The sequence below is a fragment of the Parus major genome, chromosome 5 (assembly GCF_001522545.3).
Source record: "Parus major isolate Abel chromosome 5, Parus_major1.1, whole genome shotgun sequence".
In the NCBI taxonomy this organism is placed as follows: Eukaryota; Metazoa; Chordata; class Aves; order Passeriformes; family Paridae; genus Parus; species Parus major.
The window spans coordinates 38,087,450-38,105,430 of NC_031774.1; the positions used below are offsets into that span (position 1 = coordinate 38,087,450).

The following is a 17,981-nucleotide window of genomic DNA, read 5'->3' on the forward strand; positions in this document are numbered from 1 at the left end:
GGGCCCCTTCCCCTCAAATTAAAATAAAATTTAAAAAAAAACAACAGCAAAAAGAAATAAAAAAACAAACATGCAAAAACCCCCCACAACACCTCTATGACACGTTACAAAGTGGGAAATATTCTAAATCCTTGAACCTCGGACTCTGCTGAGGTCCATGTAATCTCGGTCACACTCATTAGGAAAAGAAAAAAGAAAAAATCTACCCCCTGCCCGGGGAGTGTTTAAAAGGATGAGTGTGGATCCACTGAAACCAGTCCTGTGAAGGTCAGCTTTGTCTTGTAAGAGGAAAGGTGACAGGGTCAGCATTATTGCACATGATGAAACCCCCACGGGGGCTGGAAGAGGTCATCTCTCTCCTGCTGTCTCCTCGTTCGGCCAGTGTGTCCCTTCTGGGGGCAAACCTGCTAACGAAGGTGATGAGGTTTCTTGTTGCCAGAGAGAAACACTCGGCTGGCCAGCTTAAGGTTCTAGGCTCCCCACTTAGGGTGGGGTGGAAGAACTCATCTTCCCCAGAGCGCAATTTGACTGTTGGGAAGCGTGGTGTCCCTCCGAGCCTCTGAGGAAGTTTCTGGGCGACCGATGCGATTTGCTGGGCCCCTTCGGAGTGACTGCCAGCGCCTAGAGGGCATTGCCTCGGAAAAGCGTCTCTGGGGGCTCCGGCGGCTCCCACTTCTGCACTTGCATAAACTCTTACGGGGCTCCTGCAGCTGGCGCTGGGAAGTTTGGAAGCACAAGCGGGTTCGGTGGTGGGATGGACGTGTGTTTGCCTGTAGGCAGAAACGCGTCACACACGGGGGGTGGCATCTCCAGCCCATCTCGGCGCCGCTCCCCGTGCCCGCTGACACGCGTGTAATGCACCCCCCCGGGGCCCCATCGCCGCCCGTCGTACGCGCAGTGACTTTAGCCTCTCACTGCTGTATTTTGCTTGGCTTCGAAAATTAGCCTGTTTGGATAACACCCGATAGAAAACATTTACGCTGGAAGCCAAACAGGCAAATATTTTAATCTCTCATATTAACACAGCGGTTTTCCAATCGGTTGATTTTTGTGCTCTATTATTTATTTATTTGTGTATGCGTTATTCATTCATTCGCTCCATTCGTTCATTCATTCATTCATCCTCTCCGTCATTCATTCATTCCTCCATCACTTTCCCTCCTCCGCTGGGCCAGGGGTAGCCCGGGCTGCGCCCGCCGCCCCCACAAGAAGTTGTCCTCGGTTTGCTGCATTGCCGTAGCTCGGGAGGGTGTCGGGTTGAGATGGGGCTGAGACACCCCACCCCGAGCCCTAGGACAGGCTCCTGAGTATCCCTGCGGTCCCTGGAGGAGGCGGGGGACGCCGGAGGAGAGAACTGAACCTGCCTAGCAGCACAAGTCAGCTCGGGCAGCGAGGGGCGGCTGGCACTGCGCTGCACCCGGGCAAAGTCCGAGCCGGGACACGGGCGGCACGGAGAGGAGCGGCGGAACCCTCCGGGCCCGGGGGCATCCCTGGAGGGAAATGTCAAGAACCTCCAAGCCCACTGCTGTCGGCTCGCTCGGCGGAGGGGGAATGCACAGTCAGACCACCAACATGCCTGGAGCCGTAAAATCCGCCACTTAATACACTTCTGCAATTTAAACTTCTGGGGACCCCCTCCTTTCAAGCCGATTTGTGATATAGGTGTTTTCTCATTACACTCCCCCCCACCCCTTTCCTTTGAAATGCACCCCCTCACCACCCTCCCGCTCCCTTTCTTCTGAGCCCTGCTCTCTAATTCTAGATGAGTATTACTTTGCTCTTTTCGTTGGCCAAGCACAATTGTGTTATTGGAGATAATGAATTCAATCCCCATCAAAGAGTATTAGGAGCGCCTTGGCCCTGTAGTGCCTTTTTTCAAACCGGGAATGAAAGGCAGAGAGAAAATTCTCTGGGTAGCCTCTGCGCTGGCAGCTTTTGAAGTGAAGGGAGGCGGGCATTGTTGTTCACATTTTTGTCCATACGGCTGAAGAAAGACCGGCGGCTTTTGATGAGAAGATGAGAACCGCCTCGTAAGTTGAGCAACAAGTTAGATGGCGAAGTCTTCCCGCTGCCTACTGCCTGTGGATAACATATGTCCCGCATTAATAGGGGCTCAAGGGAACAATTGCCCGGGGGGTGGGGTGGCGAGAGCTCTGCTCTGCACCGTCCAGCGGCTCCTTTTTTTTCCCGTCCTCTGGGACACCGATGTCCCGATGGGAGTGTTTTTAAGGGAGACACGAAGATATTCTCCCTGGCTCTTGGTTCGCTCGTGCGTCCACGGGGCCGAGAGGGGCAGGCGGTATGCACCGACCCGGGGCTCTGCTGAGGGGGAAAAGGGTGAGATGTGCTGGGTCACCTCTGCTCGCCGTTTCGTTCTGCTAGGGCTCTTGGTGGCCGGGGCGTGGTGTTAGGTCTGCTGACACGCATTTGGAGGACATCCCCCCTTTCTAAACGAGAGTCTGTATTATTAGTTTGCGGGGCGCTTGAACAGAGGGTGGTTTTGTTTTTTTTCCTGACTAAACGTGGGGTCGGGACTTGCTTTTGTCGCTTGTTGTTACTCCCTTTCCATTTCATATAAGTTAATGACATACCTGAAGTTTGTAAAGTACTTCCTTAGATAAAGCAACCAGGCAAGGAAAAACGAGAAGAAGAAAAACGTCTGTTGTTCACATCAGATAACCTTAGAACTAGAAAACTTGTTGCATACATTTGAATAAGTTCAGACATGCTCTTATTCCAATCTCCTGCCCCGCAGTTCAGAGATTCCCCGCCCCCCGAGCTTTATTATGCTAAAGAGGTCATTACTGAGAGTCACTATGGAGAGATCCCGGTTTGCAGAACGAGGCCCACCTCCTAGTTACCAACATGTTTACATTTTCTGTCGGTCATAAGCGGAGGAAATGTGTGTTAGCAACCCGCCGGGCAGGCTCGGGAAATAGAAGGAATAAAGAGGGAAATACATTTCAGCTATTGCGCAGTAGATGGCAAATGTAGATGATTAGGGAGCACTTAGAGGTGTCGGGCACCAAGGCGGTATTTGCCGTAGACGTGGTGGCTGGAGAGGGCCAGATCCCACTCCCGGGGCGGGGAGCCCCGCTCCTCGGTGCCCGGGCGGGCTCGGAGCGAAGTGAGAGTCCCCGGGAGCACGCCTGCAGCTCCGTGCTGTGACAGCCTGGCGGGGAGCGGAACCACGCGGGTCCCTCTCCCAGCGGCGTGGGGCAGCTCCCGGAGCCCTCCCCTCACTGAAGCGGGTGCCAGCCCCGGGGGCACAGGGCACCTCTTCCTGACCGCCCCTGGCCAAGGGGCGACTCGTCCGTGACGGGGATACCCCCGCTCCAGATGATGGAGCTGGCTTTTCTACCGGACGACGGCGGACTCGACACTCTTTCACTGCCAAGTGCTGTGTGAACGGGCCCGATTTCGGAAGTAGAAATGCGATCACCCGAAACATGTCCACCTGGGACCCCCCCGCCCCCCTCCATTCCCTCGGGCGACTCCGTGGAGGCGGACGAGGGTCCCAAATCCCTCTGGGCTGAACCAGAGGAGGGTAACGCCGTCCGCTGGGGAAGGCATGGGCTACCGAGACCGGGCGGGAGACCCGGTGTGTGCAGGGAGCTCAGTGGCATCCGTACCCCGCGCACACCGGGGCCCCGTCCCGCCCGCCGCCGTGTCGCCTCCGCGCCGCTTCAGAGCTGTCCCTGCTGCGGGGGGACAGCCTGCGAGGGCGCAGGGCAGGGGGGAACACAGCAACGCTCCGGTTCAGCGCGTGTTCCGCCTGCTGGCTGGAATAATAATAATAATAACAACAACAACAGCAACAGCAGCAGCAACAGCAGCAGCAGCAACAACAACAACAGCAACAACAACAACAACAATACCACCACCCTGTCTGCTGGTAGTTCACTCCTAGAATAACGAGCAGGTGTAGGAATATTTCATGGTGAAAAAAAATTAGATTACCAACTGTACAATAATAATATCAAAACAACGACGAACTTCCCCTAAAGTAACTCGCCTGAGCAAAGCCCATTCGAGCAATGCTACCGCAGCAGAGGCGCCATTCGGGAAAATGATCCTTTCTATGAATTCAACTAAATGTAGGAGTTTTAGCGGGGGAGAAAGAGAGGGCATCGCATCCTTTTTCCCTTATAAAGACAAATGGATTCTGCCGTGAGGTTACATATGCCTTAAACCTTAATGACTGGAGACAAAGGTGAGCGCTGGCAGTTTGATCTGTCCAAAGTTCAAAGATCTGAAATCTCAATGAGTTTCTGTTTGAGGTAAAGAGGAGAAACAAACACCATGGCAAGGCTTGGGCCAGAAAGTTGTAAGGTTTGCAAGCGAAATGCGACGTTATTTACACTAATCTATCCTTAACTGCTACTTTGTCACAATGGTCAGAATAATTATTAGAAAATAACCAGAGGGAACAAAGGCAGGTTTTCTTCTTATCGCCTCCCCTTTTCCACTCTTCTCTTCCCCCAATTATTTTCTCCCGCTGAAACAGACCTTTCGAAACTACAGATTGCAGAAAACGTACAAAATATTTCAAAAATATTATTAGTCTACCTTTGCTAGGAGCTCAGAAGTCTGGCTTAGCATCAAGAAGAAGAAGAAAAGAGCCATTTTGCTGCACGACCTTTGACATGTAAATAATTAAACTAATTGCATTTTGATTTTAGCTATTAACCATTCTCCTATATTTCCTAAGCAATATTGCAGCGTGGGAGTTTTGCGGAGACTTACGTGTACATTCTTTACTCCGGTCAAACTCTGTGCACTATTGTGCTGTGATTTTTGCCTGGTCATTGTGTATTATGTATATTTCCACTTGCCTCCCCTGGAAACAAATACATATTAATTATATGTATGTTAATATATACAATATATGCATCTACATTCCTCCCGAGAGAACTTTATACCCCATGTTTATATGAGGATAATTTGCTTCTTCACGAATTAAATTTAGCACGAAAACGCACACGAAATCTATTTATTTATTAAGGCTCTGATTTTAAAATGTTCTTTTCAGAGTGATTAATCACATATGCTCACACATATATGCCTAGATTCCGTTTCATCAAAACAGGAAAGAAACCATACAAAGTGCATTGTTATCGCAATCAGGTGTTTTATCTACGTTATTTCTGTAAAAAAGCGAGGCAAATGCTCTTCTAAAGACCAGTTGGCGTTACAGCAAGGGAATTAATTTATTTCGTGTTTATACTGACGGACCAATACAAAATACCTACTCAACACATTTCAAAACAATTTTTGAAGCTATGCCAATGTCTGAAATGTTTTCTCGCTCCGTTCTTTCACGATTTACTCATGTTTTATTGACACTAATAGGATTCAAATATAAAACTGTCCGGTAATTTTTCTTCTTTTAGTAGTCCCGAACATTTCAAATTATTCCTTCCAAACAATGTGTATCCTCCGATTGTTTGCCGATGTAGATGTCAGTGTTGTCCATTCGCACTCAGGAAACAACCCAGCGGTTACTTGTGATTTTATTTCTCCCGCTTGACTTGGGCGGCTGAAGTTGCTTTTATTTCACCGACTCTTCCCTTCTGCCAAGGGCAGGTGCTGCTCGCAGGTGCTCCGAGGAGGTGCCACGGATGGGGGGCGCAGGGGCATCGCGCCCTCTTGCCGGGGGGTGCAGGACTGTGGGACCCCGCGGCAGAGCAGGGCTCCGCTGCACCAGGGGACCTTTCCGCGTCCCCTCGCCCCCGGCTGCAGGGTCCCCGCCGCGTCGCCTCGACAGCACCTGCCCCGCCGGCACACCCAACATTCCCCCTCGTCCCGGGCCGTGGGCCTCCTCACCGCCCAAACTCCGCGTAAATCTTTACAGAAATCCCCCGCCGCCCCGGTTTACTCCCCGCTTGTATTTAATGACGCTAAATGAGCTGTTTTCGCTCCCTCGCACGTGGCCGGTCGGAGGTAATTGCCGAGCAGGAAAAGACGAAGTTCCCCCTATAAACTGAGGTGTCGGTCGGAGCCTGGAACCTGAAGCCTGGCGGGCTCCAGCTTTGCCTCTGTCCCGGACGCGGGGCTGAGACACCATCTCTGACAGGGGCAAAAGCCCCGCTCCCGCCAGCTCCTTCCCTTCTAGCACAGAGCGACCGGTCCGGCTGGAAGGAGATGCTCGCAAACTCCTCTCTACACATTGCGGGGCGGGGGGGGGACGCACCCTCTTCTTGTGGAGCCCATTTTCAGCTTATTTTTGCACTCTGGCTCGGGGTTCCCTGTGCACAGGATTAAAGCAGCAGCAGCACGGCAGCTAGGAGCGGAACGTAAAACGGGACTCTTCGCCCTGCTGTTGATTTCCATGTCTTAAACTGATGGCGGAATGCTGCGTGCTTTGCTCCGGGGACACGCGTTTTTAACATGAGCTGCATCCCTGTCTTGTCAGCGGCTCGTTGCCCACCGCAGACAGCATTTCCCTACGAGAAGAAAGGGGAGGAATATAATCTTGATGGCGAGTGGCGAAAGGGCACACGCTGCATCCGTGACAGGCTCCGCTCCTTATCTCTGAGAGGTTTGGAGCCGCGTCGGTCCGCTTAAACCCTTTTATTACCCACGCCCCAAATATTTCCATTACACACGGTCTGTGCTCCTCAGCTGATATGTGAAACTTGCTGCCTTATCGCTGTCAGTCGATTGATATTTTCCGTGTATAAGCCCAAGGCATTAAATCAATGTTTCCACTCTGCAATGGCATATTCTCTATAGACTAGTCTGCGGGAGACAAGTGAAGTCCTGCTGAAAATTGGCTTCATCCTGTCTCGATTCTCACGAAGCTCCTTTTGGCAGAAGAAGCGGGGCTTTAAATAGGATCCGCCTGCCCAGACTCGGTGCCGAGCAGCCCCGAGCTGCCCCTGCCTGCGGGGGGCCTGTTGATGTTTGCCATTTCGGGACACTCAAAGGCAAAGGTGCCACACAGTCGGGCCGTGGGCTAACCGGCCGCACACGGGGACGGGGACAGAGCCCTCTCCCCCCAGCTGCAGGACTCGCATGCGGCAACCGAGGGGGACCTACGGTAAATGCCCGCCCGACCAAGCGCACGGCACAGCACGACGCGGGAGACAGCTCCGTGTCGCCGGGAGAGCCGTGCGAGCATCCCCGATCCGGTTCACCGCTGATCCGGCCCCACTTGCAAAGCAGAGGGACTCTCCCAAGACTTTATTTTTTCCACCCGTTTTTAGCTGGGTAGTAGTGCTGGAGGAATGTGGTAAGATTTCTGGGACGCTGGCTTGGCGTTTCTTTTCTAAATCGAACCTTAATTTAGCTTGTCGCCGCTGTCCCTAACCTGTCAGGGGGCAATTATGTGATAATTACCCAGAATTGCACACTTCTTTTATCTGGCGGCCGTGTACGAACAGGACTCGGCACAGCGAAATCCGTTCACACTTAAACTCCCCTCCCCCGACAAAGTCTATTGCTGGGGACCAGAGCTCCCGGCGCGGCTGCTGGTGTCGTTCCCACGGATGGTTCCGAGGCAGAGCTCCGAAGCGGGATCCGGGCCTTTCCAGCGGCCCGGAGCCACCCTGGTGATGTTCCCCGCGGGCGTTGTCCCGTCTGACGGGGAAGCGCCGAGTGTGGCTGCAGCCGCCCCGGCAGCCCTGGCCTCAAAACACCCAGGAGCTTACATCGCCTCGGGCGGCTTTTTCCTGCCACCCCTCAACATATCCCAACACTGTGAATTAGGGGGAAAAATATAAAATAAAGGACATTACCACACACTCAGCCTCACAGGCCGGTGGCATCGCAGCGCCCCGCAAGCACACCCTGCGGGAGCGTCCCCCGCCTTCCCTCTGCACAAGCCTGGCCATACAAATCTCTCCTCTTCACATCCACGCTTAGGCACTACGTTTTGATTTCCTTGCACATGGCTTCGTCCTCCGTAACCCGCCCCAGAAATTTTGTAAGAAAATCGCAGAAGTATTTCATTGATAACATTTGATTTATTTAAAGTCCTTAACTGCAAATGATCAAAAACATACTTCACGCATTAAATTCTCAGTTATCGTTTTAAATCAAAATATTTTTTTCAATTACAATCACATTTATAAAATTAACAAAATTTTTTAAATTCACGTGTAATTATTTTTTTACGGTCATTTAAAGCAATTTCCAGCTGTAAAGAAAGAAAACAATATAAACCATGCAATAAATTAAGAACATTGAAACAGCGAACAGGAATAATAATAAAACCCGTCTGGCTATGCTAATACCGTGTAAAACTGTGGAAAGTGCAATAACACTGGATGAAATAAGCTAATGATGGCGATAATTAAACGGCCACACAAAAAAAAAAATATTAGACAAGTTTGAAAAGGGGGGAGAGACAGAGTTGTCCTCTTTTCCTTGCATCAGTGTAGTAGTCAATGTTTCCTAGGGGAGGGGGGAAATAACCTGGTTATAGATACACAGTTCTAGCTGGTACACAATGAAGACAAATTAAATAAGTATGTCATCCACATGTTGATGAGAGTTCCTGATGAACTAGAATCTTCAGTAACAGATGGGAAGGAAAAAAAATCCAACTGGCTGTGACCTCTTGTAACTTTATATTACATCCCAAAACACTTGGAAAACACTTGGCAAAAGACAAGGGTCGCATCCTGCACTCCAAAGCTCCAGTTGGTCCCCTCGGGAGTGCAGGATCCGGCCCACAGCATCTGGGTTTTATGCGGGTTGTAGTAGCCGAAGGTTTATTTTGCAAGTATCAAAAGGATGGTCCGAGAAAGTAAATAGTTCTCTTGTTGCTTAGAGATTCTCTTAGTGTTTTGCTACTTCACAGCAGTATTGTCCTTCAAAGCCTTTTTAATTAAAAAAAAAAAAAAGTCTTAAATGTCTACTCGCTTCTTCATCTCCGTATTGTTAAAGTATTGCCACATACCTGTAAACTTACATGAGAGTATAGAACACATAAGGGAGGGAGACGAGGGGGCGGAAAGCACAAACAAGTAGTTTACAAGCTCAACATTTTTTTCTTCTTTTTAATAACACCCTGCATAGGCTGGGGAGGTCTCCGGGGAGAGGGGCTGGGCGGCGGGGGATGGAGGGAGTATGTACAAGCGGGACGCGGCCGGCTTTGCAGGAGGTCGTGGTGGATCATAACAACACACAATGCGTTGCGAGACAATTAAAAAGTAACAGTCCTTTGCACGCAGCGTGCAGAAACACCTTGGTCTGTCTCAGGGAAAGAGGGGAGAGAAGCCAGGAAAGGGAGGAGGGGTCTCGGCCCCGGCGGCGGGGGTTGCACAGCTAGGAGGTGTTTAGCACGGGTCTGGAATACACACCTTGGTAATAGGAGGGCTCTAGGGCCGAGGGCTCGATGCTGCTCCGGCCAGCCATGGAGGCGCTGCCCAGGGGCAGCCCGCCGGGGATGCTGGCCCCGTAAGAGGAATATTGCAGCGCCTGCTCGTAGGCTTTGAAGTCCAGCTTGTGCTGCTGCTCCGAGGAGGACATGAGGTTGTTGATGGAAAACGGGTGGTTGAAGGAGTAGTGGGGATCACCCTTGAGGTGGAGCTGGGGTTCGTGGGCTAATGAGTGAGGGGGGTGTGGGACGGAGGCCAAGGTGGGTACAGAGCTGATGGTGGAAGAGGCGGCCGAGGCCGAGGTCTTTAGCTCCGTGCTTGATCCACTGTGGTCCATAGACTGGGGGCTGGTGGACGGGTTGGAGCTGGAGAGAGAGGTGGCCGTGTCCAGCTGCGCAGGTTTGTTGTGGCCTCTGTGCAGGGGGGAGTTGGAGCTTGAACTAGAGGCCCCGGCCTGATCTTTCCTGCCCTCCTGAGTGGCTTTACTGTTTGCCGGCTTCTCGCACTTGAAGCGCTTTTGCCGGCGGAGGTAACAGCCGTTTTCAAACATGTTGCCAGAGTCGGGGTGCAGGGTCCAATAGGAGCCCTTGCCGGGCTTGTCGGGGGAGCGGGCCACCTTGACGAAGCAGTCATTGAAAGAGAGCGAGTGGCGGATGCTGTTCTGCCAGCGCTGCTGGTTCTGTCGGTAGTAGGGGAAAAGGTCCATGATCCACTGGTAGATCTCACTCAGCGTCAGCATCTTGCTGGGTGCCTGCTGGATGGCCATGGTGATGAGGGAGATGTAGGAGTAGGGCGGCTTGGCGTGGGGGTAGGTCCGCTTGAAGGACTTAGCGTCCCGTGTCCTGCCGAGGTTGGACTGGGTGTAGGCCATGGGGCTCATGCAGGGGTTCATGCCGCCGTAGGGGCTCAGCCCATTCATGGGGGCAGGCTGGGCAGACATGGCGTTGATGCCACCGGGGCTCAGCGCCGTGCCCATGGCGGCCACGCCGGCCGGCATGCCGTTCACGGGCCCCGCCGAGCCTGCCGGCATACCGGCCACGGCACCGGGACTCAGCCCAGCCCCCAGCCCCGTGTTGGCGTAGGACATGTTGAAGGAGCTGGAGGTCATGTTGCCGCTCGTCGTCATGGTGTTCATGGTCATGTAGGTGTTCATGGTGTTCATGGAGCCCAGCCCCGAGTTCATGTTGCTCACGGGCACCGAGGAATAGGCCTAGGGCAGCGAGACAAAGAGACGGAGTTAGAGAGGAGAGAGGTGTGGCAGGACCCCGTAGGGGCCGGATCCGCCCGCCTGGCCCAGCCAGCCGTGCAAACGTCCTGCTGCGGGACGCCGGCCTCTTCCCCGCGACACCAGGGAAAAATCTTCCCCAAAGCCGCACGGAAAGGCAGCTGTTTCCACGAAAAGGTCTATTTCCTATTTATATGCATTTATAAATAGACACGGAGCCGGGGTTCTCTCTCCGGACGCTCTCCCGGTTTACCGGCGTGTCGCAGCTTGCGCGGGCTGCGCCGGGATCAGAGGGATGCCCGGACCGACCGTCTTCCCTGAGGTGCTCCACACCTTCCCGGAGCCGGCTGCGCGCTCAGGCTGCCCCGGGAGGACGTGTTCTCTCCGGCGCATTCCCGTATTTTGTTGTTTTTGTGTCCTGTTCTCTCTAGTTAAATAGTTAAACTCATCAGAGTATTGAAATTGGTGGGCGTACAATGTTTGCGCCGAGGAGAAAGACTGCTCGTATTTTCTCAGAAAAATCTCACGCATCTCTCCCTTCCCGCAATAATTTAAATTTCTTTTCTAAGAAACATACAAGATGCAATAATGTCTGGCGGCAAAATAATTTTAAAAACCCTCACCCAAACAAAACAGGTCTTGTTGGCCTATTTTATCTGTGGAAAGCTTCCCCCTTGTCTATATTTTGCATCAAAACAGTCTTTAAATTAAAGTAAAAACAAAAAAACAAACAACAAACAAACAACGAACCAATCAACCCAAAACTTTCCCAAAGTATGAAAAGCCTGAACTTTTTCTCTATGAGATTTTCTAGAATTGCACGACGTGGAAAAAAATTGTAGCACCCTACCACATAACACAACTCTTAAAAGAAGCAGAACTGGAGAGTCTGAAATTGTGCTTTCCGCTAGGGCATCTGATTTAACAAGAGAGAGAAAGACGTTCCCAGTTTTCTCGAACTGCAGCTAATATGACTAAGAAAAGGAGATTTAAGCAACGGTTAAATATAAAAAACTCATTTCTGATCCCCACAAATTTCACGAACTTATAAAGGCACTTTTAATTTAGAGGATCAAATTAATTACATGAGATGGTAGAATACGGCTGGGTTTCCCACGTTGCAGCCATGCAGTTATTCAAATTAAATGGCAAGAGATGAGAAAAGATTGAAGTTTAAAAAAATATCAAAAGCAAAGTTTGCTTAACTATGTTTGTGGACAATGCATATAGCGAGGAAAAATGACTCTGGAAACGGCACATAATTAGGATGACCCTTATTTGCCCTTAGCCGACTTTCCTTTATTAAAGGAGATGCCAGCCGGGTGACACGTATCTGCCTCTGTCCGCGTGGCCCTATGGGCGCGTGTGCCAGCCAGCTCCGGGTGCGGGACGAGGCGTGGGGACTGTGGAGCCGTGTGTCCGGGTATGCTGATGCAATGCCCGGGTGCGCACACCCAGGTGCCTGCCTCGCCGCCGCACTTCCTCAAAACGCCTCCTTCCCGAGCGGGAATCCGCGGTGCCGCTGGCCGTGCTGCCTGGAGCTGCCTTCTCCCGGGACCCCCGCTGCAGAGCCTCAGAGGCACAGCGCGGACCCCAGGCCCCACAGGGCCGAGGCGCGCCGGGGGAAGGCTCCGGGCTCTGCCGTGGCCCTCTCCTTCTCAGCAGTTGTGGGCGCTTGGGCCGGTTCTCCTCTTCCATATGCACGGCGCTGTCAAACGGGCTCGGGGGGCGGAAGCGCCTCCGGGGTGCCGCGGTCCGCAGCGGGTCCCCACCGGGTGGGGGGCGGCGGGTCGGGGTGCGGGCCCCCTCCCGGCCCGGCTCCCGGCAGCGCCGCCAGCCGGCCCGCGGCAGCAGCGCACGCCGCAGGCAGCCCGTCCGCAAAGTACGGACAAACGGCTGCTTTCCCCCCTCCTTCCCTTTCCCCCGGCTTTAACAGGTGAGGGCCCGGTGCTGGCGAGTACAGAGGCCGGAGGTCCCGCCGAGAAGCTCGGGGAAGGCGCTGCCCACGACCAGGACGCGCTGGCGTCCGTATCTCTCGGCCCCTGCCATCTGCCGGGAAGGAGCCGGGTGCCGGCGGCGCGGCGAGTGCTCTGCCCCGAGCCAAGAGTTTACGGGGTGCTTTTGTGCGCTCCGCGAGAGAAGATTACGCCTCTTAGATGAGATCAAGGGCTACCCCCGGCCCCCCGGCCCTCCTGGCGGGCTCGCAGCCGCCCCGTGTCTTCCCCAAACGCCTCCAGGGCTCCTGGAAGCTGTGTTTTCCTTGGGGAAGCCTAGCCAGTTTCGGCGCCGGAGGGAGGGGGAGGTACGTTTGCGTTGGCAGGATCTGGACTGCAAACCGATTCCTCCGATTGCTGCCCCCTCCAGACCCCTAGCCACCCCCAGGTCCTCCCCTCCCCTGCACAGGGGCAGCAGCGAAGACAGACCCTGGGATTTACTCACCTCCTGAGTGTCGGCGTAGTAGCTGTTCCAGTCGCTGGTTTCATGCCCTTCCATTTTCACAGTCCCTAACATTATGGAGCCAACCTGCCCGGTGTAACCATCCAGCCTTCTTGCAAGCGAGCGACGGGCAGTAGGAAAAGAGCCCGAAAGCCCGACCTAGCAGGAAGCCAGCTCTCAGGAGGGGCGGGGGGTGCTGAATTCTGCTCTATAACCAGCCAAAAAGGAGGCAGGGAGCGGTGTGGGGCGAGACAGTTGAGAAAGTGAGGAAGTGCGGCTGGGATGTGAGTGGAGTTGAGCTGATGTGGATCTTACGTCGCAGAAGTACCCACCTCCTCCTCCTCCTCTCCCCATTTGTCCGCCGCACAAAGGCGTTCGCACCTACAAAGCCGGAGATGCACCTGCAAACAAGGCAGTCCCCCTCGCCTGCAACTCCCCCCGGGGCGGCACTTTATTTGCAAAGCTGCGTAATTGGTTTAAGCTTGTGGGGAAAGAAGGAGAGACAGAGGTGGGAGAGGGGGACAGAGGGGGGCGGGGGGCGGGACGGGATGGGACGGGGGACGGGCACGACCACCCTTTCAGGTGGACAGGACAAATGCTAGGAGGGATAGGGGGAAATGAAATGAGGTAGATGAAGGAAGGGCAGCCCCCTCTATTTGAAGAGAACGCAAAAGGCCATCCAGCCTTAAAGCCCTGAGATTAGAGGCAATATTTACTAAAGGCCGGTAGATGCTCCTTTAACTTGATGGCCGGGACGTGCTTCAAAGTCCCGAGTCTTGAAGTCCACAGGTTCCCCCACTCTCCCGCTCCTCACTTCACAGTTGGTTACCTCGCAGGTACCTCCAGGCCCTGCCGCGGCACCCCCCGTTCCCATCGCTCTCGGAGCAGGGGATCGGATCAGGCGCTCCGGACTGCGAGCAGGGGGCTCGGCTCCCAGCCCCCCAAAGCCCTCCCAGCCCTCCCCCCACCCTACCCGCTTCTTCCTCCGGGCTAAACTAGCCCTTCAAACGGGGTGCTGTCCTGTGTAGATGGTGATAATGATATTGTTTTTAGATCGGGTGCCTTATGTTCAGAAACCATGTGAGTCACCGTGCTGAGACATAATACTACAGGTTCCCAATGAATACGGACAGAGGCCTGAATGCGGATCCACTGATATTAACCTCCACTTGGCAAACATCAGGTGAGTCACTAGAACCATTTTATATCTTTACTGTGGAAAGCCTTCAGCCCAGAAGGCTCATTTGGAAGCTTTCTCTTCCCAGAGAAAGAATCTCCTGCCAGACGCTCAGGAGCAGCAATAATAGGTAGTGGGTATCTCATTTCCAACTTCTTGCTTATTGACCTGATTTCTCACAACGAACAGGGGAGGAGGCTTCTACACAGGTTGGTAAAAGGTAAAAAACACCGATAAAACAAACTGACATTGGACAAAGCTTTTTATTATTATGGAGAGAATCTCTCAGTCTTTGCAGAGGGATCAAACATTTTCTGCCCTGTCCGGCTTTTCGAGCCTATGTCAACACCACGGACTTTTCTTGGGTTTCTTTATCCTATCCCTTGTGAGTTCGTTCCCACATAGCTACTAGAACTTTTATCACCTCATAGCAGAAAACAAAAACCAAAAAGTCAAAACCAAAAAAAAATCTACATCACCAACCAACAACTAACAACCCTTCCCCCTTCCAAACCCAAACAACTGTTCGAACAGTGGGATTTTGAAGGAGAAATAAAGCTTCTTGGGATTTTGAAAAAGGCTTGCACATTATACCACACAAACTGTAATACACATATGAGTCTTAATTTCAGCTTGATGTGTTTATCGTTCAGCATGGACACAGCTGCTTCCACAGTAACTTGTTCTCGAGTGATCTGTGGAAATGTCACCCTCACAAACAGGATTTTAAAGTTTCTTATAGAGACATAGGATTCAAATGACGAGATGTAGCATCTCTCTGCCTCTACAAATATGTTTTAACTTGTTCTTTAAATGCATTTTCTATTACCCCTTTCTTTGTTCTTCTCCCTCTCTCTTTTATTTTATTTTATTTTATTTTTTTTTTATTTTTTTTTTTTTTAAACTCTGGCAACAGAATTGAGTCAAATCTTTGAAACAGACAAAACTCTGGAATCAGCAGAGAGGAACAACATATGAAAATATGTCTTGAAGGAAATAAAATATGTAAAAGCACTGGCTAGACCCCTGGTTTCTCAAACGGTCAAACTACACCCATGGAAACTGGGACAAACCCCAGTGGAATATCTAAGAAATATTAAAATTGCGGTCTTCATGTATGCACCCTCCCTCTTTTCCTAATGGAAGCACTGTATATGTCTGAAAACAGAGAACCTTCGGTGGTGGTTTGCTCATTTCAATATTTGAGGTCTGTGGAGTGCGGTTCCCCCCTAGAGCACAGCCGCATGTAGGGATGCTGGCAGGACTGCAGCTGCCCCAGCGACCCCGCTGGCAGTACCCCCCCGCTGGGTGACCTCGGGGCGGTGCTGCCTCGCTTTCCAGAGCCCAACCCCGCGGGAGCAACACCCGACAGGACGCCGGGCAACCCACGCTGGGTCACTCCGTACCTGGAAAAAAGGGCAGGCACAAAGCCGGCCACGCTCATCGGGTGCTGCTACAAACCACGGAGGCGTTTCACCGGGCGGAGCAAACGTGGAGCCGGCAAAGCCGCTCTCCGGCCGGCCGCCCCCGGGCCGCCCCGGCTGGGATGCCCGAGGCCCGGGAGGGGAGGGGAGCCGGGGGTTGTGCAAAGCCTCAGCGCCTCCTGTTGTCCGGCTGAGGGCTCAGCTCCCTCCTGAGGTTGCTCCCAGAGGTGAGAGCACAGGCAGGATCCTCTCTTAATCTGCTTAGATTCTCTCCATTTGATTTATAATAAGCAAGCCCGAGTCAGAGCTAGCTGCTGCTGGAAATTCTCTTCAGCCCTGTTGCTGTGGTGCAGCCCTGGTGGAGAAAATCCTCCCTTAAGTCCAGAAGAGGGTCAGGACGCCTCTGCCCACGACCACAGGAAAAAGCGGGTATTTCAGTAGTTGCCCTTGCCCTGCACTTGAGCCTTTATGTAGTGAAGCCCTGTGTGGGATGCTCTGCGAGTCCAGAGGGATTTATCAGTATCCTTTGCAGCAGGCTCAGCAGAGAAGCACTCTCCTAGGATGCGGGATGCTGTGTAGTAGCCAGGAGCTCTCCAGTCGCGCCTAACTGATGGGTTTTTCAGGAGTCAGGTCAGTAGCACTGGCCCAAATTACACAGTGCCTTTCCCCAGCTGTGGTTCGAGTAGCAACAGTTTCTGTATACTTATTTTTTGTTCTTGTTGTTTGTTTCTTTTTTTTTATTTATTTTTTTTTTATTTTTTTATTTTTAAAATGTTTTCCAGGGTGAGCTGTTAGTGCAACCTGGAGAAAGTGCAGGCTGAGGTGATCTCTGCTTTATCCGGCAAGATGGGGTCAGGGTCTCAGGTCTTGGCTCCTCCAGTGCGCTCTGCCAAGGGTGCAAACTTAAAACCTGACCTAAATACTACCGAAATATGTCTGTGTGCAGCGGGGGCAGGACTTTCATGGGACACCGTGTTACCAGCGCTGTTAGGAAGAGCTGGGCCCCGCAAAGGTCACTCAGTAGAGGTCTGGGTTTTGGGAATCTCGGGGCTGTCTGGCCGGGCCGAGTGGCCTCGGCCTTGGGAAGGGGCTTCCCGCAGCACTTCGGGGAGCGGAGCTGGTCCCGGCACGGCGTTGCTCACGGGAGCGGAGCTCCTTGGCGCCCGTCGCCCAGCGCCGCCCGGGAGCGCCTCCCGCAGGCTCCGTCCCACGCGTGGCCCGGGCGGCCGAGGCAAGCGGCGGGGGCTTTCATTCTAACGCGGAGCGCTGCTTCAGTCCGTTCCGGTCTAAGTTTCCGCCTGCGGCAGCAGCAGCATCTGCCGGTCCTTCGGTTTGCCTTGCAGGGTTTTACTCGATTTTACAGGAAATATCATGGTCTTTTGGACGAGATTCTCTCGGCAGTGCCAGTGCGCGGGCCAGGCGTTTAGATCGGGAATGAGCTGTGAGGTTATCTCGGCATCGGTATGCATTCCGTGCTCTATACCGTGCAGCCCGGATCTGTCTTCTACAGAGGGTCCCTCATACCCGGCTTTCCACACTGGCCCAAGTCTGTGCAGCGGGTCGCCGAAAACACCGTGGGACCCCGTCAGCCTCCCTCACATTCTCCCCAAGATGAGAAATCTCTATTCCCGTCTGTTTCCAACCTGAAATCTTTCCCTGTTCAAGCGGGCAAACAGTAACCGTCTGTGGCCAGAGCCGGGTGCTTTGGACGGGGAGGGATCCTGGGTGCTCCGGGAGCAGGGGTCGCTGAGCGCCGGTAACGCCTCTCCTTCTCGGGGGAGCCCACAGCAAAGGAGTCCGATCGGGGGGCTGTTTTCCCTCCCTCCCTCCGCCTCTGACACAGGCACAGCCGCCCCGGTTCTGTGCCCCTGTGGCTGAGTTCTCAGTTAGAAGAGCCTGTGGGGGTCCCCTCAGACACGCCCGGAGGAGCCCCCGTCGGGGCGGTCGCTCCCGCGCCCGTGCCCCCGGAGCTCAGGGGAGAGAACATGGCATTTCACCCTCCTCTCCCTCGGGAACAGGGCCCAGGCTGATGAGGGCACTGCACCGCCTCAACATTTGCTTCTGAGCTTTTGCTGAGTGAAAGTACTCTTCCAGTCCTCAACCGTGACGGAAAAGTGGCCTCCTTCCTCCGACCGGCCCAAGGTAGGGCACCCCCTTTTCCCACAGCACCTCTTCCTCTCCAGGAGCCGTGCTCTGCTTCTCCTGGGAGGCCCAGACGTGCCCTCTCAGCAGCACCATCCTCAGCAGCGAGGGCCGGGCGCCGCACCCGTTTAGGCCGGGCCCTGCCTGCCTCGGCCGCGGGTTTCCAGCGCCCTCAGCCGCCGCCACCGGGGGTCCGGGACCCGGGCAGTGCCACCCGCTGCCCGGGAGCGCGGCCCGTCCGAGGCCCAGGC

The 17,981-nt window shown here is 53.6% G+C and overlaps 1 protein-coding gene and 2 long non-coding RNA genes across 6 annotated transcripts in view; 2 read left to right on the plus strand and 1 right to left on the minus strand.

Moving 5' to 3' along the window:
- Window positions 1–1,780: 1,780 nt before the first annotated feature.
- On the minus strand, window positions 1,781–13,181 carry FOXA1 (forkhead box A1). 2 transcript variants are annotated; one of them, XM_015631780.3, is made up of 3 exons: window positions 12,991–13,181; window positions 9,309–10,536; window positions 1,781–4,840 (listed from the first exon to the last, which is right to left on the minus strand). In XM_015631780.3, exons 1-3 carry the CDS (start codon window positions 13,060–13,062, stop codon window positions 4,806–4,808), a joined length of 1,335 nt encoding a protein of 444 aa, XP_015487266.1. In that variant the 5' UTR covers window positions 13,063–13,181; the 3' UTR covers window positions 1,781–4,805. The 2 variants fall into 2 exon arrangements, with proteins under 2 accessions (XP_015487266.1, XP_015487265.1); XM_015631779.3 differs by lacking the exon at window positions 1,781–4,840 and having other exon boundaries at window positions 7,948–10,536.
- Window positions 13,182–13,406: 225 nt separating this feature from the next.
- Window positions 13,407–15,179, plus strand: LOC117244535. 3 transcript variants are annotated; one of them, XR_004497842.1, is made up of 3 exons: window positions 13,407–13,495; window positions 14,041–14,170; window positions 14,253–15,179. It is a non-coding gene; the product is annotated as an uncharacterized LOC117244535 (long non-coding RNA). The 3 variants fall into 3 exon arrangements; XR_004497841.1 differs by having other exon boundaries at window positions 14,041–15,179; XR_004497843.1 differs by lacking the exon at window positions 13,407–13,495 and adding an exon at window positions 13,561–13,823 and having other exon boundaries at window positions 14,041–15,179.
- A 1,900-nt stretch (window positions 15,180–17,079) lies between these two features.
- LOC107206185 overlaps window positions 17,080–17,981 on the plus strand; it is a 4,076-nt gene continuing 3,174 nt past the window's right edge. Inside the window, exon 1 of the long non-coding RNA XR_004497844.1 lies at window positions 17,080–17,730. This is a non-coding gene — a long non-coding RNA (uncharacterized LOC107206185). The remainder of the gene's footprint in view (window positions 17,731–17,981) is intronic.